This window comes from Manis pentadactyla, chromosome X (assembly GCF_030020395.1).
Source record: "Manis pentadactyla isolate mManPen7 chromosome X, mManPen7.hap1, whole genome shotgun sequence".
Classification (NCBI taxonomy): Eukaryota; Metazoa; Chordata; class Mammalia; order Pholidota; family Manidae; genus Manis; species Manis pentadactyla.
The window spans coordinates 56,308,096-56,331,414 of NC_080038.1; the positions used below are offsets into that span (position 1 = coordinate 56,308,096).

General features: G+C 49.4%; 1 protein-coding gene across 6 annotated transcripts in view; it reads right to left on the minus strand.

Annotated features, from left to right (window-relative positions):
* The window catches only part of AMER1 (APC membrane recruitment protein 1), a 176,434-nt gene that overhangs the window by 147,786 nt on the left and 5,329 nt on the right, over positions 1 to 23,319 (minus strand). Inside the window, exon 2 of one of the 6 annotated variants that reach the window (XM_036892745.2) lies at positions 840 to 9,373. The exons of the other annotated variants lie outside the window; for them this stretch is intronic. Coding sequence (XP_036748640.2) covers positions 5,942 to 9,274 — 3,333 coding nt within the window. The 5' untranslated portion in view covers positions 9,275 to 9,373 and the 3' untranslated portion in view covers positions 840 to 5,941. Of the gene's footprint in view, positions 1 to 839; positions 9,374 to 23,319 lie in introns of those variants that run through there. 6 annotated transcript variants of the gene reach the window in all.

Consider the following 23,319-nt stretch of genomic DNA (forward strand, 5'->3'; position numbering starts at 1 on the left):
CACTGGAGTTAACTGAGGTGGTTTTCCTGATGATCTAAGGAAGGTCTTAAGAAGTTCCCTCTACCAACTACCCCACCTCCAGTATTGTGAAGGACTCTGCAGGAGTCCACAGCAAAGGCAGCCATCAGTCACAGCAGAACAGGAGGAGCTCTTACCACTCATCCTGTCTGGCGGGTCCAATGCACCACAGTCATGTGGGGTACCACAAAAAAGAACTCCACCCCAGGTCAACTGAGTCCAAATCTGTGTGTGCTGTGCTGGACTTAGGTAGTTGAATAAGTTCCATGGGTCACTCTGAGGCAGCCCAATCTTCTGATTTGCATATGGAAACTATAGTCTAGTCAAATCTATGCCCATGCTACCTGGATATTATTAATGGGGAAACTGAAACTCAGAAGGAGAAGGGATTTGCCCAAGTCCCAGTTGATTAATGAGGGGCAAAAATTAGGGCAGAAACCTAGGCCTCCCTGGCTCCATGACCCCTGTGAATTTCCAGTGGATATAATGAGACCTTACTAGAAGGCTTTGCTCTAAAAGCTCCCTGAGCAACCATGACCCTCTTCTTCCTTCCATTAGCAATCCCAAGCAGAAAATTCAATTTCTATTAATTATTAACTCCCTGCCCAGGAGTTTCTCTCTTTTTTCTCTTGCTAGTTCACTTTCATTTTGGCTTTGCATGATTCATGAGGTCCTGGGGACCACCAAGTATCTCTGCTGGTCTGGGAAGGGGCCTCAGGGAGCCTTCCAATGGGTCTGTGGCAGCACTTGGCGGGTGTCAGATACCCATGCTTTCCACGGGCTAAGAATAAGCATCTGGATTAGAACCACCAAAGCCACTAGCACAGTCACCTTCTCCTGGTTGATGGTATAGGTAAGCCTTTGTGTGGGTAACAGGGGCAGGTAATTTCTGCCTAGGGTAGGACAGGCCTGGAAATCAGGACATGACCCCAAGGTGACTGGATTGTTGCTGTGGCACACCTCTGGTACCTACTAGATGAGATGCCCTGCAATAAAGGGCAAAAGCCACATGCTTCCCACTTGGCTCCACAGCTGAATAGGTAGGGCAGGCAACTGTCCAGCTAGCACCTCCTTCCATAGTCCTGGGTAAGGACGGCATTCCTGCATCTTGGCCTGTGAGTCCCACCATTAGACACATCCTTTCTATGGAGCCATCAGGAGGTTCACTCCTGAGAGGTGGGGAGGCCAGCATAATTATATGAATTGAGGCTAATTTCAGAAGTGCTAGCCAGCCCCTGGAGGTCTAGTATGTGGAAGGTGTGATAAAGGTTTTACCAACACAGCATCAGACGGAAATGCAGGGCATGGCTTGTATGAAGAATTGCAGTTTCCTCTAACTTTCAGTTCCAGCTCTAACTTCTGTTTCCCCTGCTGGATACCGCCCCAACCCCCACCTCGTTTTCTCCATTTCCCTTCAAGGGCAAACCCAACGGCAGTGGGTAACCAGCATGCTGCTGTGGAACAAACCACAAGAATGCACTTTAGTGACTGGGGGGGTCCCTCTTGAACCCAATTTATTAGCATTTTGCGAAAGAAACATATGTAGTTACAAACAGGCAATGCGTCCATATATTCAGGTGTCAGTGAGGGCTAGGGTTGGAGAAGTTAACAACCCAGGTGATTTCATGATATTTCAGGGATAGAGAAGGGGAAGCTAGGGCCCATCCAGGGGCCATGCTCCCCTTTCTGCACTAAGAAAGAACTCTTACACTTGGGGTGGGGATGTACTGCAGTTCCCAGTTTCTTCCCTCTGTCCCCCAGCCATTTTATTTAACATGACCTAAATATACATTCCTGGTTTCTTCCCCCCACCCGCTACCCCCCCACCATATACAGCAGGGAAGATAAGCACCAATAGTAACAGGAATAATAAAGCCCTGCCTCTCAGTAGGCCCAACTCTCACACATATACATGCCATGTGGGTTTTCTTCTTTGGAATGACTACAGGATGGAAAAGTGAGGGGTCAGGTCAGCAAGCCATCACTCTGACAGTCACTGTTCCCCTAAAGTACCACCTACATGTGAGCTGGAACAGGGCAGGGGAGGGGAAATGGTGGTAGGGAGTTTCCCCCAAAGCAGCAAGAAGGTTCAAGGAGTTCCCCAACATCTCTTCTGAGCAAGTATCACAATCAACTGAGTTTCTGGGAAGTCCCATGCAAGGGTGTCCACAATGAGATGGACAACTTCTAAAGGTCCAAGCATAAGTGCCATCTTTCTACCCCCGTTTCTTGGGGTAAGGGGGCATGGTGGAAATGCCCTGGCCACCCCACTGGGTGGAGAATGTCCCTAAAATGCTCCTTTGGGGAAATTCAACATGACATCATAATGTGGGCACTCTGGTTTCAAAACCAAAGCACAAAACATAACCAGTAAAAAGACAGAGAAGAAAGAGAGAAATAAGAGTACTTCCAGAAGGTCTGAACTTAAGGGGGCAGGGTCTAAAAGAAAAAAAGCTATAAAATGACACACTGTCTACCAGGTTCCACATGCCTGAGTCATCTGGCATTTGTCTTAGTACCTGGGAATCTTCTGCTGTCCCTATCATGGAGAAGGGGATGGACAGTGGGATACTGTGGGTAGGGAGAGGGGAAAAAGGGAGGGCCCTGGGCAATTGAGATGCCAGCCCTATTCACAGCAGCAACAATTTTTGTGTCTTCTTTGTTTTGTTTAAAACTGTAAACAGCACCACTTAAAAATAAAATATTTTAGAAAAAAATGATTGATAAACATTGTTTTCTATGAATATAAAATGCAAACAATACAAAAATAGATAATTGACTTTTGATATATATATATTAAAAACAACTTGGATGCAACATACATACGGGTAAACTTGAAGTCTCCCTGCTAAAGCCCGATGCCTCCCTCTAGCAACTGGGCCCAGGAGCCAAGGGCAGGTGGGGTGGTGGCACTGGCAAGTGTGGGAAAGTTGCTGGCAGCAGGATGAGGGGAATGCACTCTGGGTGTAGGAAGCTACTTCCCTCCTTAGTACAGCACAGAAGAAGACAGGTGTTGACCAAAACCTTTGGCCCAGGAGGCTCATAGACTGGTGCCCAAGCTGAGTCTAGGTGAGTAGGGCAGGCCTTAATTGGGACCCAAGGCAAGGCTTCCTTAAAGGTGCTAAAGAACCAAGAAACTGACAGTCCTGGGAGAGGCCTACTAGGTCTCCTTCTCCATCCAACAGTCACTGGTCCCTCAAGGACCAGTCTTATCTGGGAAATCTCAGGATCATAGCTGAGGGGCACTAGATAAGCCTGCTGGGTAGCAATATGAAAGCAAGTCATATTTTCCATTGAAGTGACATCCAAAAGCATTATTCCATGACCTTGCAATGTGGACATGTTCATCTGGTCACAGCCTAGGAGGTATGGACTTGACATCAACACTTTCAGTAGTCCGGGGTATATTTGGTACCAGCCAAGCAAGCACTGGCCTATGTTTGGGGAGATACCTGGTACTTAATTGGCTTTCCCAGTGTCACCCTGTGCTGCCATCACATGTCCCCAGCCAGGTCTTCCTTCCTCTTCTAGGCAGCAGCTGGGATTCGGCCATGAACTGCCTCATTCTAGAATGAGAGTCAAAGGAGCCTGCTTCTGCAGCCATGTTCCCTGACTGCCCCACTTCTGGTAGTAAGACTCCTGTCCCTGGGCTAACCAGGACAATGAAAGGACTTGTGGGCAGCAACGCTGTCCAGACCATAAGCTGCCACTCAGTCTGACTAAGACCTGTTTTGTGGTATGTGACCTTCCAAAGCCCAGTAAAGTGTGCCAGTGCTACAAACTGCTCCCCTGAGTGACAGCACCCCTTGGTGCCCTCTTGTCACTGAGGGCTGCTCTCTATTGTTGGCCAAAGGCTCACCACGTACTTTAAGTCTTCCCAGATAGGCTGGTGGCCCAGTGGGCTCCAGAAGCTGGTGATGGCTCTACTACCTGCTGTGGCTGGCTGTCACATACATATAGACAGGAAATTCAGCTGCCCTGAAAGACAAGCAGGGACAGAGGCAGCAAATGGTGGGTTTTCTTGTGTTTTGTAAAAGCATTTGGTGAGTGTTTACTTCCTGCCAAACAGCCAAGCCAACTTCAGCCCCACCCTCCCAGGGTAGCTTTGGTGAGAGGGTAGACAGTTGGAATTTGGGTACTCCTCCCTTGGAATGCTGTGCTTGGGTAAAGGCCTTCCTCACCCTCTTTCATTCTCCAGTTCTGAAAGATGAATTTCTTCACAATACAGCCAGAGTCAGTGTGGAGAGGTGGTCTGGTCCTTTGAGTGGTGCCACAGATGTCATGCAAACTGCCAGTGCTTCCAGGGGTGCAGCTTCTTTTACTAGGTAGGTGTGCTCCATGTGGGGAGTGGCACTGGGGCAAACCCTATCTGAGAAATGGTGACAAAGACCAGCATAGACACATCACCTGGCCAAGAAGCAGTTTGCCCACAAAGCCACCTTGACTTCGGGGGTCAACAGCATCTGTTCCCCAGCTGAGTTGCCATATCTCAGTTATGACAAGAGCCCTGTTGACATTTTAATAGGCATAGAGATTGGTGAAGAAGTGGGAGGAGGGACAGGGGCAGGGGGGCAAGGATCATATTTTGGGTCAATTCATTCAGGCAAAAATGTCCCATATGCTAATTCTAATACAGAAATTTAAAAGAAGCCCTCTCAGCTTGGTGATGAATGAGAAATTGAGCCTGGAAAGATTAGCCTATTCCAACATCATCTTGACAGTAACTCTTCCCCACCAGCATTTTCAAGCTAGTTTAACATGAAAATCGTGTGGATGCAGGCAGAGGATGTGATTCATTCTAAAAAAGGCTGAAACTGCCATCAGCATCCTACAGCTTGGCAGAGTGAAGTCAGGTCTCAGTTCTTCCCTCTCAAGAAGTATGGTCCTTTGATGATGCTAAGGAGTTGGCTAACTGGAAGATGAAAGTTCTTTAAAGAGCCTGGATGCAGGAGCCTAGATGCCTTTGGCATCCTGTCTCCTGGGAGTGCTAGCCTGGTGCCTCTTTACAGCATCCAAATGAAGAGGTGGACAATGCTTAAGAAACTTTCTGGGGTTTTTTGAGGGGGAAGCGATTTTCCCCTCTAAGAAGCTGGGTTACTTTGAATGCTGCAGTGTCTGAAATCCTCTCTCCTGATGGCTGGGACAAATGGACCTCCATTTCCTATCCTTCCCCTGCCACTCACAAAAATCCCAACCTGCATAGCCCAGCCTAACTGAGGCTGCTTCTCTTCCTGCAAGTCAATCAAAAGAATGTGTTCTTATAATGAAATTATGAAAACTTCCTTTTGAGGAAAAAGGAACCAAAATTCAATAACATATTCAACTCAGGTAGTTATAAGCTTAAGAGAGGAAGAAGGAAAAAAATCCTATCATTCCAGAACCCTATTTTATCTTCTGTTTGCAACTAGATGAATTTGATCAGTCCATTAAGGGGATTATCATTTTTGTCTTCAACCCATGCTATAGTAGGCCAGATTAAAAAGCTCTCATCTGGTCATGGTGCCAAAACCCATAGCAATAGGTAGAGACACATGCTACTTGATCCTCTGAGGACAGCTAGCTGGGGTGAAGAGATTATAGTCATCTGATACAATGGTGGCAGCTATGCCAGGACTGAAGGGAGTTAGGAGTCGGGGGGAAGGATCTGTACCATTATTTTGCATTGCTAACAGGCCCCCTGTACCCAAGTGGGAGGCAGTGCAGATCTGGCTGCTCATCAGTGGTTCATCATTTGCTGGGTTGGTGGGGATTGATGGGGATATGGCAGAAAAGGAAAGTGGGAAAACAAAGGCAAAAACTCATGGGAGCTTTCCTTGGCCAAAAGGATTTTCAAGTTAAACAGCAACATTCCCCCGTACTGCCCAGATCCTGATCCCCATTCACATGCTCAGGCCCCATGCCCCCACTCCAGAATTGATGATGACTACTCAGCTAGGTTCCCATTCACAGCAGTGGAGGAGTAGCTGGTAGGGAAAGCAGCACCTTGCTTGGCCCTCTTTTTTGACAGGTCAAGGCTGGAAGCCCCATAGCGAATGGGTTGAGGCTGAGGGGGCTCAGGCCAGACCCTGGGCAGCTGGGGGATGCCATGTGTGATGCCCATAGGCTTGGCCTGGGGAAGAGGACTGGGGCTGAAGCCTCCAGCACTGGAGGAGCACCTAGGCTCATCATCAGGCAACAGCACATCTTGACGCCTGGCCCTCAAATTCTTGGAGGCCTGTGGCTGGAGGTTATAACAAGGGCCTATGGGCAGGGGTAGGTGCGATGGTCGAGCTAGCTGATGCCCAGACTCCCCAGGTGCCCTTGGCTCTGGCCCTGGTACTGACAGCAACATTGACACTGACACAGGAGGTACGCAATATGCTGCCTGCCTATATGGAGACTGCTGGGGACTTCCACAGGCAGGGCCTGACACTACTAGAAGAGGACAGGGAGCCCATGCAGGCCAGTCATAGGCCCCTGGAGGCTCGGTATAGATGGATACAGGACTGTCTCTGCCCCATTCTTCCTCTTCTTCTTCATCAGAATCTTCCTGCTGAACCTGAAGCTCTGACTCCATGTAGCTCTGAGCCATGTGGGAATTGGAGAGCTCCAGCTCCAGGGTCTCTGCAGTGTCGAGGGAGCGGCTCCTTCTGTTGAGGGCCATGGCAGCAGGTGGAGGTCGAGGGTGCATGCCAGGCAATCCCAAATAGCGAGGGAGACTGCTCACACCCCAAGGCAAGCCTTGGTAGAATTGGCTGCGGTAGTTGTTAAAGGCATGTTTCTGGTAGTAGCCCAGCTCAACAGCTTCTAAGGAGGCTGCAAGGTCTTCATCATTGTGGAACTCTGGATTCTCTTCACACTTGCCTTCCCCATCCCGTTCCACATCAACAATGTCAAAGGTCACCATGGGGGGCAGCTCAGGGAGGTTTTGAGTGAAAGATGAGTCGGAGTCAGAGCTACAGGACATGCTGGAGAAGAGGTTCCCATTGCTTGTGAACTCCACAAGGGCCTGTGAGAAACTCACAGTGTCATTCCCTTCCTTCTCAATCTCTTCTTCCTCTGGCTCCTCAGGGGGTGAATAAGTAGGGTAGGCCCTCCTGGGAGAGCCTCCAAAATTTGCTTCTTGCATGTCTGGCTCAAACATAGAATCACTCTGGAAAAGCTGCATCAAGCAGGTACTTTGATCTTTCTTGGAGCAAGTTCCCTCAAAACGCTTTTCCAGAGGACGGAAGTCCCTCCAGTCTGGCTCACTACTCGTGGTGGCAGGGAAAGCTGAGGTGGTTCCCCCATGGGAAGTCTGAGAGGCTCCTGATACCCCTGCTACCAAGCCCATCACTGATGGGCCCAAGGGTCTTTTCTGATACTCTATGATGGGCTTCTGCTCCTGGGCCCGGACCTCTTGGGCCTGGGTCTCCCTAGCAGAGGCCTCTTGGGGACAGGCTTCCCAGGCATAGGACTCTTGGACTTGGGCCTCTCTGATATGAGCTTCCTGGGTGTGGGCCTCTCGCCCATCCCTGGGGTGAGACTTTTGGGCACATGCTTCCTGGGCTTCAAGCTGCTCCCTCTGAAACTCCCAATACAACAACTGTTTCTGGATGGTCACTAGCCGTTCTTCCTCTGTCTCCATTGCCCCAGGTGGTCGAGAGGAAGAAAATGGCTCAAAGTTCAGGAAGGGGTCAAATATTTCAGAGCTGTGACCATGGAGGTCATAAAGGCAGTCATCCCCACATGGGGATTTCTCAATACTGTCATCCAGCTCATAGAACTCATAGAGAGCATCTCCACTGTAGCTGTCTCGAGGCAGGCAATCCCTGCGGACAAGGCTCAGGGCCTCACCTGAATCATCCTCAAATCCAGGTGTGGTAGAGTCATAATAACCCTCGTCACTATTCGGGGCAGACTCTTGCTGGTCACTCTGAGGGGTCAAAAGGTCCCCAGGGGTGAGGCCAGGATAAGACCTAACTGGGTCAAGTAGCATGTAGCTATGCTGGTCTGGGGATGTGATGGAATGGTAGCCCACATTCAGATTGCGCCTTGGGTACATCGGGGCACTTGCCCACAAATATTCTAAGTCATAATTTTCTTCCTCCTTGATTTCCTCTTCTGCCTCTAATTCCATTTCCTCTTCCTCCTCTTCTTCTTCATCATCATCATCTGGCAAGGCCATCTCTTCCCCACCTCCTTGGTAGGTCACCAGGCAGGAACTTCGCTTGGTTCCATCTCGGTTAGCCCTCTGGCCTCCAGAGGCCATGCTGTCTGTCATACTGTCCATGTCCTGCTCTGCTATGATGTCACCACAACCTGTCAGTGAATCAAAACTTTTCAGGGATGTGACATCCCCAAAGAGGAAGCTCAGCTGGTCCCCCACAGGACCATTGGCTGGATTCATCTTCCCTGCCACCAATTTCTTCCCTGTTTCTGGGCTGTGGGGTTCCTCTGGGCCACTGGTTTTAGGAGCAGGCTTGGGCTGCAGGAGTCCTGAGGCACAGGCCTTCATGGGTTTTTCTGGATCCTTACCAGCTATCTTCTCAGTGGCTGCTAGAGAAGGCTCTGGCGTTGAAGAAACTTTTGGCCCAGGGGCATCTTGGAGTTTGGCATTTTCTTTACTTTGGGCTTGGAGAGTCTCATCAGCATGGGGCAGAAGGGCTGAGCTCACATGCTCTGGAGTCCTGGCTCTGGCACCCTCAAGCCCCTTAGCCCTTGGCTCACTTTGGTCAGCCCTAGAGACCTTGCTCTTCCGGTGATGGCGGATACTGCTAAAAAAGCCTTTCAGGCCTTTCTTTGGCTTGGGCCCAGAGAGAGCTTTCTTAGCACCAGTTTTCTCTGTGGCTCCAGAGACAGACATCTTGCATCTAGAGCCTGTCTCCAAAGCCCCATGGGCACTCTGGGAAGTGGGTACTTGGCAAGGTGACTCAGGCAAAGGTAAGGAGAGGCCAGTTCCTTCACTGATAATATCTTCATGGCCACAGGCAGCTTCACTCAGGCCATCGTGGGTCTTACTCTTGCTAAGACCCTTCTTGGAGCTGCCTTTGCCAGAGCCTTTGCTTCCTCCCCCTCCAAAGAAACTAGGCAGGGTACAGATGCCCTTCTTGCCACCGAACAGTTTCATGGCAGTTTTCTTCAGCACACCTGGGCCAGATGAGGGTGGCTCTAATGCTGGTCCTTCAGTCATATCAGCTGCCTTGTTCTTGGCTCCTTTCTCTGCCCCTTGGTCCTGGGTGTCCACAGAAGCTACTGCTCCCTTGAACTGAGCAGCTTCACCCTTTTGGGTTTCCATAGTGATGGGGACAACTCAGGTATGTTCTGCTGAAAATGCAGCCTTCTGGCTTCCTGGCACTGTTACAACATCATCAGTCAGGAAGCATCACAGTTGGGTCTGGAGAAGATGAGAGAGACAAAGAAAGAGAGACAGTACTGGTGAACAAGCATCCAGGCTGGATTTGTTTCCACAGGTGTCTGTGGTTTCAGGCTTGAGTGGAACCAGAAAGAAAGTAAGAGAAAATGTAGGGAAAACCCTAATGTACTTCATATGTTTGGCTCACTGGGCCAGCCTTCTCTGAGCCCCAAGGCAGTGAAGCCAAACACTGAGCAACAGGCAGCCAGCACCCTTACACCCTCACCAGGTTCACTTCCCTCAGGCCACCCTAAGCTCAAGGGAGCACTGGGCAGGGGGAACTACAGAAAGTAAAGAAAGCTCAAGGGAGCACTGGGCAGGGGGAACTACAGATGTAAGAAAGGCTCAGTGGTGCTATTGGCTGTGGGAGGGATTAATAAAGGGGGTAGTTTAGGGAGAGGCAGGAAAGGCAGGAGGGAGGTTGGCTCTATGATGCAGAATTTTTGAAAAGCATCTGGCAAAATAGGCCTTTGAGTCCTCACTGGGCACTGCAGGGTTCAGGCCTCAGTTTCACATTGGCCTGGCTCTCACTGAGATCTTGCCAGGGGCTGGGAAGAAATGTAGACCTGAAGTTTCACCTCCTCCCCACAAGCTTCCTAAATTGCCTGCCTCAAACCTTCAGAAGTGCAGAATAGGAACCTCAGAGACCCATATTCCAGAGCTGCCATCCACAATTGGTTAAACTGGCATAGTGGCCTTGGGGCAAGTCACTCTCTGGGCTTAAGTAGGCTCAATCCAAGAGGCCTAGCAATACCTCCCCCTCATAGTGGTTACGTGAGGGATAGGTCTAGGTAGACTCTCTTGACCATCCTGCTGGGAAGATGTTAGTGCAGCCCTGAGCAACGTGAACCCCCAAGCTCTCCCTTAGAACCATGAGGAAGACTCTTTCTTTATTCTTTTCATTATTTCAGCCCCCATCCAGCTCCCTTTCTACAAAGGGAACTCCTTGAAAGCACTAGGACTACTCTACACAATTCTTGTTCTTGGCCTGGGAGTTAGGCTCCCAGTAGCTATTTAAATAAATAAACCTAGTTCAAGGCACACCCTTCTGGTCTAGACTCCCAAAACCTCCAAACATCCAAATGCCACAGACTTGGAATAAAAAGGGCTAGCCACCACATGCCCAACACATGCTCCCCACCCCAGGACTGATGTACTCATTCCAGTAACTGCACCTGGTTGACAGCTGGACCAGTGATCAGCCAGCTAAAACCCAATGACCCCTCCCTGCAAAGTCCCTCATCATTGTGTCCCCTTTCTGTAGAGTAGCCACCAGCAGAGAGGGAGCTAGGGTAGAGAAGGGAGGCAGAACAGCTGCTGTAAGCCAGAGAGGGAAAGAGAGGCAAGTGCTTCTGTGATCCCTGGAGCAGCTGGGCAGCACATCAACCCTGTGATTGGTTGCCACAGTAAGAAGACTGACACACTCTCCTGCAGCGGGGGACTAGGACCAGCACTGGGGGTGGAGACAGGCTGGCAGCTGCACTCTAAGCCTCTGACCTCATTAGAGGAACTCTCCTGGAGTCCCTGATCCTATCTTGCAAACATTAATTTTGTGCCTTGTGCTTGTTCAGCTTGGCACTTGAATCGTCAGTGTTATCCAGGCTTCCCTAAGGAGCACTCTGCATAACTTAATATTAAACTTGGAGCAAGAAAATATCTGGTTATCCAGAAAAGAAAAGAAAAGAACTCTTCTGACCCCTTCTCTGCAGATATCTGTATTGCCATTTGCTCAGGTTAGGTTTTTTTCCTGTGTGACATATATTTATGCAACATTGCTCCAGCTCAGCCCTGCAACCAATAGCCTCACAATACACAGCGCCACCCCTACCCCACAAATGCACAATCATACCTGCACACACAACCGGAGTCTTCTGCACCAGGGTCTAGTGAGAATAAGGGCCCTATCATCTCTCTGAATCCCCCACTTTCCCACACAGATGTTTTTACCTCAGCCTTGATATTCCTGAGTTGTTGTCACTGTGGATTGGGCATGAGAGAGTTGGGGTGGCAGTAGTGGAGCTCTTTGTGAAACTATTCCTCTCTGTGGAATTCATGAAACAAACCTTTCCTGAACATTCAGTAATCGACAGACATTGAGCTCCTGCTGTAAGGCAGGCCAAAATGTGGGAAGCCTTTGCTTTTAAGGAGCTCCTAGACTAACAGGGAGAGGGTCTTATATGTTTAACAGTATGAAGGCACACATGATGCAGGCCTTAAACAAGAGCCCCCATTATTGTTTAAGCTGGGTGGTGGGGTATCATTCTTCATACCTTGTTATCATATCCCAGGGTAAATCTGAAGGGTAAAAAAGGACCTTCTGGACTCAGAAAAGCTGCCCTGAGGAGGAGGCATTCAATCTACAGACAGGAGTGAGTAGAAACGGCAATGATTTAGGGGCAGAGATGGGCAAGAGTAGTAGGTGTAGCTGGGCATCAAGGGAGACCAAAAGTCAAGAGTAAAACCTTATGAGCCTAGACATCCTGTGAATCAAAGGCTAAATTTTCCTGCTGGGCTTGGAGCTGGAGTTCCTGAGGACAGAGGGATTAGGAAAATTGGATCACAGAGGACTGCTTCCAGAACTTTGATGCTGTGGCTACAGGCGGTTTCTGTGGGCCTTCTCTTGCCCTTGCTCCTGTACTCTGTTGGGGTAGAGGCCAGCCCACTGCTTTCTACATTGTCCACTTCCCTGTCACAGGCATCTACAGTGTACTGTAGAAGGAGTCACGGGCCACAAGGCTGGGGTCCAGGCCATACCAGGGGTCCCTGAATAGGCCAAGTCACCCTTCTGAGCCTTGGGCACTTGTGAAACAGATCAATATAGCTCCTCTATCCCCGCCATATCCCCAGTCCACTGCAGTGGTGTGAGGTAAGATGGGATAACGGACACTAAAAGCACTTTGTAAACTGTAAGTGCAGTGCAGGTAAGAAAGACTGGCATTACTATTATTACCACTTTCCAAGTCAGATCCCAGTTCCTTAGGAAGTAGCAGACCACATGTAAAAGGCCATTATTTGGGAAAGCCATTCATTGAGGGGAGCCTGAGGGACCAGCTGCTTGGTCTATGTTGAGGAAGAGCCAGATGTGAGGGGATTTTAAAGAAATGTATGTGCACTTACACAAAATCCTCTGCTAAGGGCAGTTTAAAAAGCCCTCTCTGTGGGTGGTGGGAGTGGGTGAACTAGGGAGGGCTGTGTCCATGGGACTGAGAATCTCTTCCCCAAGCTTTAAGTCCTCCTCCTAATGAGGCCTAGGGTCATTTTTGCTGGCAAGGACCAGCCTTGAAACTGTGCTGTCTCCCATCTCCCTGCCTTGTTCCTCCCAGGGCCATGTACCTCCCACAGCCACTCATAGTGTCTTCTGCCTGTGGTCCCTCCAAGACAGGTAGAAGGGATCACTCATAGGTGGTAATCCCCTAGCCCAGCCCCACCTAGCCACCTCTGGCACAGGTCCCTTCTCCACACTCCTTGCTACCCCACCAGGTCTCAATGCTGTTCTTCCCTGAAGGGTTAAACTGCCTCTACTCAGGACCACAGAGTACACTGACCAGGAGAGTGAGGTAGGGCAGAAGGCAAAGGGAACAGCAAGGGACAGACTAGTTCCCCCAGTGGGTACTGGTCCCCTCATGGTTCCTCCAAGAAAGTGGTCTTGAAATGAGCAGGGCCCCTCATCCCTTAGGCTTCTCAACCTATGTGGCTAAGTTGCACGTGGACTGGGGGGTATAGGAACTCTCTAAGGCCATTCCGTTGTCCCTGTCAGAGGCTGCTTGCTGCAGCTGCTGCTATCATGGGAGGGAGTGGGCTGTAGCCATCCCCACTCCCAGGGCCAGCCTCATGCCATTCTGCGAACAATGGTAGGCTGGCTACTAGGGCAGAGTTTCTTCCTTCTCCCTTCCTTTCAAAACACAGGCAGGAGATCAGCCACAAATCTGCTGTAGAGACTCTTCTCAATGAGGAGGAAACAGCTGGAGCCTGAGCCTTGCACATTCTCCTCCCAGCCCAGCTTCCAGTGGGCCAGCTCAGCCAACTTAAAGATGGCTAAGTTCAGGGAAGAAGAAATATGTGGAATTATGCAGTAGCTCCAGATGCATGGCATCAACCAGTCTCCATTACCCAGACCTCCTCCAAGTGGTTTTCCTGGGGGAAAGCTCACTCTGGGCCCATCCTGTCTTTGTGCATGGGGATGGAGGGTGGGCTAAGGAAGGAGTGGTGAGGATAGGGATTCTGTCCCCCACTCCCCCTCCCACCACCAGAAAGCCAGCCAATTCTGCACTGTAATCAGCTCGGTCCCCCAGGGGAAGTACAGCAAGTTCTTTCAGTATCCTCAACTGGAAAATGAGGCTATTGAGAGTGCCTACATCTTAAACCTATTGTAAGGAACAAAACCAGTATACATAAAATAACAAATAAAATGCATTATATAGCACAGGCTCAAAAACATAACAAGTAATTTAAAAAATATTTTATTCAAACTGTAGTTAGACAATTTCTAGCAGTAAAACTATCTCAGCGAGAGTTGAGTGGGGTGTTCCCCATGGCTCTGTGGGTCACCAAACCTCCTTGGGCCTCAGTTTCTCCAAATGGTAAATAAGAGTGATTGCATAGTTATCTCACAGAAGGCCTTAGTTGCTCTTTTAGCCAATCTTTTACATTCAGGGACCCAAAATGTTGCCTCAAGTCAGCTACTGGCTAAGAGCTCTAGATTATCAGAGTTTCAACTCTATTCCAAGGTCAACAATTCAAACTCAGCTAAATGTACCAACATCAAATGAAATGCAAATCAACAGACATCCTTCACCCACTCGTATTTAGCAGTTTACAAAACCCTCCCCACTTCGTCAACCCCTCCCCAGCAACCCATTAATCAAGCCTGGAGAGAGAATGGTAACTCCTTATCAGGGAGAAGGAAACTTCCTTGTCTTGGTAAAAGACTTCCTAAGGTCATACCGTGGGATGGTAACAGACCCACAGTTCCCTGCCATTCTGCTGCATTGTGCTGGATCCCAATCAAAGTATGAAGGACTATGCAGGTTCCCCTCACACCTGCAACAGCCATCATCCACCCCTCCCACTGGACCCCTCTCCCAGCCCACTGAGCTTTCTCTGTAGCATTTCCAGCCCTCATTAGCTGCTACTGTTTTGGCCCCACCTGGCACATTCCAGAAAGCCTGTTGACTTCAGAATCCAATGGCTGCCAATCCAGCCTGTGATTGGTCTCATCAGCAACCCCACCACCACTCCCAAACCACTGAACAAGTTTCTCTATTCTCCTTTTCTCTGGTAGATAAGTTTGAGAGGCCAATAAAAGGCTCAAACAGAAACCTGCCAACAGGGACAAAGACACAGAATTTGAGATTTGGTTTAAAGAAAATGACCAATGAGATGATCTGGAACTTGAACTGCCCATTTCTAAAGCCCACAGCCAAGGTCCACTCTCAAAACCATTTGTTCAGGGACTGAAGGGAGTGCTGCTTGTCTTGGCACCCCACACTGGTGGAGCTGTAGAGGCTTCTGCGAGAGACACCTCAAGCTACCTCTGCAACCACCCCTCCCCTAATTCACAGCCTTCTGTTGAGGGACACCTCCTCTCAAGTGGGCAACCCACCCACTCTAGATGCCAACACAGATCCCAAAGTGGGCTGTCTCACCTCTGCTCCTATTCCCATCCCTCACCAGCCCCTCAATTGAATTGTTAATATACTCAACCTTGGGTAATTCATTCTGGCAGGGCTCAGTCAGTCTGTTCATCCCCCTCAAATGGACCCTCCTTTGTCTAGTATCACTTCATCTATCACTGAGCAGGAGCTCAAACAACGTTGGTTCAACTGAATTCTAATTCAGCTGGAGTTTGTTAGCCTAGTACTAAAAGGCTGGCTTCACCCCTTTATAGGCTGTGGGGTTTGAGAAAGTAACCTAACCTCTCTGAGACTCAAATGACTTATGTGTAAATGCTACCTACTATGTGGGATCATGTTAGTGTAAGGCTGGAGGCACCAGAGGGAGGGGTGAGCATGTCGGACGACCTCAGCCCTAAAGAGACCAACAGATTCCAGTCTGATGATGTGCCAAAATCCCCGGGTGCTGCCCCCTCCCAACCTGGAAAAGGTGCCTTAGGCTAGCCAATCCTCGTGCTGCTGTAAACCTATGCTCTTCCTCCCCTTAACTTTTCTAAAAATTTGCTGCCTGCCCTGCTGGGTATGACTTCTCCGGCCTGTGACTAACCAGACTGGTGAACATTGCCCAGGATTACACCCTATTAAACTTTTGGCTCCTTTGTAGCCTCCTCACCTGGTTATTTCAACTCAATTTTACCTTACAGCTGGTGCTGAAACCCGGGAAAGAGATAAGGTGTGGAGCTCCAGCCGGCCATCGGCAGCTCCCACCCCTCCTTCCCAGATCCGGGACCGCCACCTACTCTCAGCACCTCGGATGGCAATTCGGTGAGTCCCTCCTTTCTCCCGGTCTGTTTTCAAAGTCCTGTCTCCACCTGATTCAAAATCGTAGCTATGTCCAGGTTCTCCGGGCATTAAGCCTGTCCTGGTCCCAAGATAGAGGAGATGTTCTCATCCGGGCTCCCAGATCTCCGGGGAAGTGCCAGGCACTTCCCTGTCTCCTCCTAACCTGAGCAAGTTTGGGACGCTGGGCTCACCAGTTTAGGTGCTCTGGGAAATGGGTAACAGACATGGGGAACCAGTCCTCTAAATCAGAGGCTCATACCCTTCTGCAGTGTCTCACATCCAATCTGGCGACCCTAGATATAGTAGAGGAGATCTGTAAACGAAAACTAGTCTGACTCGGTTCTCAGACTTGGCCCCAGTATCCTCTAGACAATCAATCTCACTCTCACTGGCCCTCGGAGGGAACTTTTGATTTTAGCCTCCTCACTGACCTAATTTCTGTCACCAAACTGGGAAGTGGTCTGAAGTCCCGTATGTCCAGGCCTTTTGGACACTGCACTCCCACCCAGACTTTTATGTTAAGTGTTCAATGACCCAGGTTCTCCTGGCCTGATCTCCAGTTAAAGATTGTCAGCCTCTTACTCTGCCCAGTCCTTCCTCCTTTTCAGATTCGCCAGAGGACCTCAGTCGTCCACCTCCCTCAGCTGGTAATCCTCTCCCCCTCTCTCCGCCGCCATCTTTAAGTCCTTTGTCTTCACCTGCATCACTGCCATCTTTAAGTTCTTTGTCCTCACACATGTCGCCGCCATCTTTAGGTCCTATATTCTCAACCATGCCATCTTCCTGCTCCTCTCCTCTTCCGGTGTCCGCGCCACCCCCTCCCCCTCTCCTTCCGCCTTCACCGCCCTCTTTCCCCACTGGAACAGGCTCCTCCCCACCTCCGGTTCCGGAAGCCATGGACAAGACTCCTCCCAGCACAGACCTGCCTCCTTTCTCTCCCGACCCTACACCCCTCCCCACACCCGCCATTTTGTGAGTAGTCTGGCGTGGTTGTTGGGAGTGGGCAGGCTGGGCATGGCAAGCGAACATCTTAATAGTTGTGTGTTGCAGTGTGTGTGCCTGCCTGCAGCCTGGGAATTTTTGTGGTGACCTAGAATCTTGAAGTTTTGCTAAGTTAAGTAGACATATTTTGTGCTTAGAGATTACGCTGTAGAGATTGTGCTTAGAGATTATGGTTTCAAGAATTATAAAGTGTGTTCATAAATTTGTTAATCTAAAGAATGCTAGTGCAATAGTTTACAATAGCCCACTTCTCAGTGTTCACTGAAAATTAAAGTTCCTAATAGTTCTAAGGTCTAATTAAAGCTACTTAAAGAAGAAAACATCTCTACTTGTTAAAAAAGATGTGTTTTAATAAGAGAAAGTATAAAGAATGGAAATTCATTTTGTTGAGGGTAAAAGAAGGTAATTGTTCTAAAGTACAGCTATTTATTTAAAGAGGGAGAACACTGTAAAAGGAAAGTTGTAGAAAGCTTGTAGAAGAATTTAATATGGTCATGCTATATAAAATTAAAGCAAATGAGTCTCGGTACAAGTACACAGCAAAATTAATATTTTGTTTTCAGTTAAAAAGACAAAGTTTTCTGAACTGTTAGTCTGCTCTTAATGTTGAAAGATTGCAAAAGGTTCTCTAATTGTTTTATCAAAGCAGTTTCTCATGATTAAAGTCTCAAAGACTTGTCTGAGTATTTAAGATAATGAGATATTAGGATGAAAAAAGGTTGAAAAGCTAAGCTTTGCTAATAACTGTGTAACCTTCTGTATTTGCCTTTAAAATCTTTCATTGTCATTCTGGTTAAATAGATAAGTATTGTTTCATAGTGACTTATGATTCTATTTAGGTAAGTGCCTTAAAAACTTTTAACAGCTTCCCAAAATCAAATTCAAAAAGGTGCTTTTACCTCTAGTTAACTCTAATATTTTCCAGAGGGCCCCTGAAACATGTCAGAGGAATTTTTTCTCATTGGAGAAAGTATTTGGCTAATTTGGATTATTTATCTGATATATAATTACCTGCTTAATTACCTAGAAAGCACTGTCAAAGGGAATGATGCTAAACTTTGTTACTGAAAGTTTTGTTACAGAAATATCCAAATTTCCTTATGTCAACTGTCTTACAGTAAGCTCTCATCATATCTTTAACAATTGTCATTTGTAAGTCTTTTGTCATTTATAGTCACTGTTTTATTACTCCCAAACTAGTAAAGAACTAGATTTCAGCAGAACAGGTATTAGTTACATAAGACATAAGTTTAAAAAGGCAGAAGAGGGGCCCCAGACTCCACTCTGTGATCTGGTAACCATGGCCTTTAAAGTCTTTTAATACCTGTGATGAAGAACATGACAGGAGGAGAGCATCCCGAACCTGAGCCCTTGCGGCGGCCCTATGGCCAGCAGGACAGGGGTCTCATCACACCAAAGACTGGTCCGATGCTTGTGAGCCTCTGGGATCTTGCTTCCAGTGCGGCCAGGAAAGCCACTGGGCAAAGAGATGCCCCAACCTGACCAATAAGCTGACCAAACTCTGCCCAGTTTGTGGTAAGAGAGGTCATTGGAAAGTAGAGTGCCAGGTTGGGGAAGGTCATCCCCCTGTGACAGAGTCTCGCTGGAGGCAGGCCCCGTCTGAGGGACTCCCCTCTGGACCTGCTCAGCCTACACGAAGACTGAAGCTGCTTAGACTTGAACACCCCTATCACCCTTGCCGAGCCCAGGGCCATGCTGTAGGTAGCAGGCAAGTCCATCTCCATTTTGGTGGACATGGGGGCTACCTACTTTGTTTTACCTTCCTTTCACAGGCATTTACATCCTTCCCAGGTCTCAGTCGTGGGTGTCATGGGAGTCCCCTCTAAGCCTCTGGAGACAGGTCCGGTAGCCTGCACGTTTGAGGGCCATCCTCTTACCCAGTCATTTCTAGTCATCCTGTCCTGTCCCATCCCTTTGTTAGGGAGGGATCTCCTCTCCAAGCTTGGTGCCTCTATTTCCCTGTCGCTTAGTCATCCCCAACCGAGTTCACTCATTGCCTTAGCCAGCATAAGTTGTAGCCCGGAGGCCTCCATGGACACTCCTGTACCATTGACCGGTGTTAACCCAATAGTCTAGGACACCTCTACTCCAGTAGTGGTGAGCCATCATGCTCCAGTCCTCATCCACCTCAAGGAACCATCCTCCTTTCCTTCTAGGCCCCAATTTCCTATTTCCCAAGCCCATCGCAAGGGCATCCAACCTGTCATTAACGGTCTTCTTTCCCAAAGGCTTCTGGTGCCAACTAATTCTCCCTATAACACTCCCATCCTTCCAGTCAAGAAGCCATCGGGGCCTACCAGCTTGTTCAGGGCCTGCGGATAATCACCAAGGCTGTGGTCCCTCTTCACCCAGTCATCCCTAACCCTTATACTCTCTTATCTCAGGTTACCCCAGACACCTCTCCTACCTACCTTACACCTCACTCCTAAGACATCTCCTCAGGGAACACGCAGACCAGTCCCTGCCTCAACCCACCTCCCCCTCGGATCCAGAAATCACGGAAGTTCTACAGCCGGGAGACGAAGTCCTTCTCAAAGAACTCCAACCTCGGTCACTCCACCCATGGTGGATGGGACCATACATGGTGATCCTTACCACTCCCACGGCTGCCAAGCTATTGGGATACTCCCCGTGGTACCACATCTCCAAGCTCAAACGAGCACCCAGTCATGATAGGTGGAGCTCTAGAGAGACAGGGCCCCTCTATTTGCGCCTTACTTGCACTAGTGCTGGCCACAACGACCCATCCGGCTCTACCAAACTGGGTCTGTAACTTATGTGTCACATCAGGTATGCTCCAACTACACTAATGGGTCCCCAAGACATGTTACTTTCAAAAGATATCTTGTCAGCGGGGAGACCAATTGTACTGGGCTGCTATAATGTTAAGAGATTTCCAAACTAGCTGGCCAGGAGGAGCCAGCAAGACCATTTGCTGGGTACGAGACCCTCCACCAAATCCCCAAGGAAAGATACCCCCTTGTCCCACCCAATGCTTATCTTTCCATTCTTTCATCCAGTCTGCCTGCTACAAACAAGCCTCAGCCTGTCTCTCATTGTCCAGACAACAGTACTGGATGGGGCAAAGCCTGGGTAATCATGCTAGATATATCTGTCCTGACAGATGAGGACAACATATCTGCTGGAACCTCTGGGCACCAATAGAGAGGTCGGACAGTAGAAGTGCACAAGACCATGCTGGTACATCAGTACTCACCCATTCTCTCCAAGCCTCCTCCGGCCTCCTACCAGCCTCAACCCGGCCGCACCACCCCTCCTCAGCTGGAAGTAGCCAGATCCAGTTGGCGCCCATTATAACCAAAAGGCTGGAATGTAAGGCTGGAGGCACCAGAGGGAGGGGTGAGCACATTGGACGACCTCAGCCCTAAAGAGACCAACAGATTCCGGTCTGATGACATGCCAAAATCCCTGGATGCTGTCCCCTCCCAACCTGGAAAAGGTGCCTTAGGCTAGCCAATCCTCACGCCGCTATAAACCTATGCTCTCCCTCCCCCTAACTTCTTTAAAAACTCACTGCCTGCCCTGCTGGGCAGGACTTCTCCGGCCTGTGACTAACCAGACCGGTGAACATCGCCCGGGAGTGCACCCCATTAAACTTTTGGCTCCTTTGTAGCCTCCTTGCCTGGTTATTTCAGCTCAATTTTACCTTACAGTAAGGATTAGAGTTGATAAGTGTAAAGGGTAGAGTGCTCATTAGGTACTGAGCAGATGCTCAATAAACTGCCCTTGTGATGCACCTTCTCCATTCCAGTTCCTCAGCTGCTACCCAATGTCCTCTGAAGATGACACAAGTGCCTTAGCTGAGCTCCCTCTGGTCCTTCCCTGTTGCAATACTGAAATACCACCCCTGCCTCTCCACTTCCATCTCATCCATCCTGTACATCCCTGCTGATTCATTTTCTTACAACCTTAATTCCACATCACTCCTCTATTTACCAAATTATTCTGCAATGCCTACAGAATCAGGCCCAAACCCCTTTTCCTGACTTTCAAGATTTGCTTTCTCTGCATGTGCCTTGCATGTTTCCCTGTCTCACTTCTCTGACCCTCAGCCCTAGCCTCAAATTCACAGGGGTTTCTCCAGTCTGGGAGAAGTGGTCATGTAGACCCTGCCTCTTCCTGGAAATAAGCTTTCCTGGTGAGGCTTCCTGATGCCCCTGTTTTCTCCTCAAGCTGCTGAAGTTTGCTGCCCAACTTGCTTGGAACAACAGAGGTTCGGAAAGCTACTTACTTGCCACCCCCCTCTCAGGCTCCCAAACCTCCTTAGAGAGAATGTCTCCCAGGTGGATATCATGCCTGTGTAGCAAGGCTTTCACTACACTACTACTAACCCAGTAACGGTGAGATTGGAGACAGATGCCACCTGCCCCCACCCCCATTCAGGTGAACAAGAGAGGAGCTAATTAACCCAGGGAAACAACATGTGACAAGGCAGCAAAGTAAAGCCTGCAGAAGGACAACTGGGACAGGTGAACAATGGAGACCCCTTACTTCCTCAGGTATCCACTCCCTTATATACCATACCCTCTGTCTTGCCAGTGGGTTTCAGCCCCAGGCAAGTTTTCTATGGAATCAATGTGACCAAAGAAAATTGACAGCAGAACGCTCTTTGGGGTGAAAGGGTTATACCTAACTTTATTTCCAGGTGGCAGGTCAGTCACTAGAATCCCATTTACTCAGAGCGAGTCTGCATGCAGCAAGCCAGTCTCTGCCTCTGGGCCCCTCTGTCCACACAGCTGTCCTCTGGGATTCTCTGCACAGCTGTCCTGCACAGCCATCCCCCAGCCATCCTCTGGGCCTCTCTTGCAAAGTCATCCCACACAGCTGTCCCACACAGTCATCCCACACAGCCGTCTTCCGGGCCTCTTTGCACAGTCGACCTGCACAGCCATCCTTTGGGCCTCTGTCCTCAGCACTGCCACCACTCCAGCCTTTGCTCTGCTCTCCTGCAGCCTTGCAGCCCTGCCATGGTGTCCTGCCCAGAGCACTGGGCAGGGCTCTTTTTATAGAGTCAACATCCATGTATTGCCCACAGGTGTGCAGTGAGCTAGTCAACCACGGCCAGGTGAGAATCCTGGCCACAGGAACTCTCATTTTATCCACACTCCACCCCTCCAGGATTCTCTCCTCTGAATCTATGTGCCCTTAGTCCTCTGCAAAAGTCCCTGTGCAAGGAAGCTCAAACATTGTTTTCCAGCCTCTCCAGCAAAAAGTCTTGCAGACACACAGGCCGGACTTGTGGCTCTGTATCTGACCTCTGCCTCTTTGGTCTTAATGGCTGGAACTGCTGCTCTGGTTTCAGTTGTTGCCATAGCTCCAGTAAGATCCTATTTGGCTTCCCATCTAATATCTTTCCATCTACTCCTGCCCGTATCAAATCAACCCACATCTGGGTCCTCGTAACCCTCATGAGGCCCCTCAAATTCCTCCTGTGAGTAATAGGTCTTATTTCTTTCTGGGTTCTCGTTGCTTCAGCTACTGTACGTGTCAACTCGCATTTTGTAATCACTGCCTCAAGGCAGGCTGCACTGTCAGGGAAGACAGTTTTCCCATCTCTGATCCTGACAGAACAATTCCATCCACCCCTAAGCCCCATAGCCACCGGCTCAGCCTGAGTATAGGGGCAGAGCACAGAGTGCTCCTCTCCTCGGGGAACTTGCAGCTGCTGGGTCTTTATTTTCTTTACAACCACTTGGCGTGCTTTCAATACAGGAGGGGCCAGTGCCTCCGGCACCACCCCTTCATCCTTCCCCAGCTCCTCCATTTCTGGGGCTCATGGCACCTTTCTCTCCAGTCCCCCAAGTGCCTCCTCTGCTACAGTGCCTCGCAACAATGCTAGCTCAGTCTTCAGAAGCTCTTACCTTCACCTCAATGCTTCGCAGCTGACGTTCTCCTGCCACCTCCGCCTGTCTTCCCTTGGGAGTTCGTCTTTTTCCTTGATGGCCTCTTCCTCCTTCAGAACATCTGGCAGCGCTGCTGTCTCATCTCCAATGGCACCTTGCTGCCAGCGCTCTCTTGCTGCCTCCTCCTGCATCAAGGCCATCTCCTTCCTCAAGGAATCCACAGAAGTTTGCAGCTTGTGTTCTCATGCTGCCATTTCTTGGGTCTCCACTGTAGACCTTTTTAAGACTGTGAGAAGCAGCCAAACCACAGTCCCCGCTGCCTTACGGGCACTCTGCTTCTCAAAGGATCTGCTTACTATGCCAAGAGCCACCCCTACTGCCTCAGGTTTCACCTCCACTTGCCTCCAGTCCTGGGGTGGGGCCCAGTCCTCTAGGAGGCAAGCCACCTCAGACCACATACCCATTGGGGGATGATCCACTGTCTCCCCATTCACAGGGACAGCCCGCTGATGCACCCCTCCCATAAGGGCAGCCTGTCTTTTTCCTTGGTCAACAATGAACCTTGCCGACTTTCACCAATTGTCTT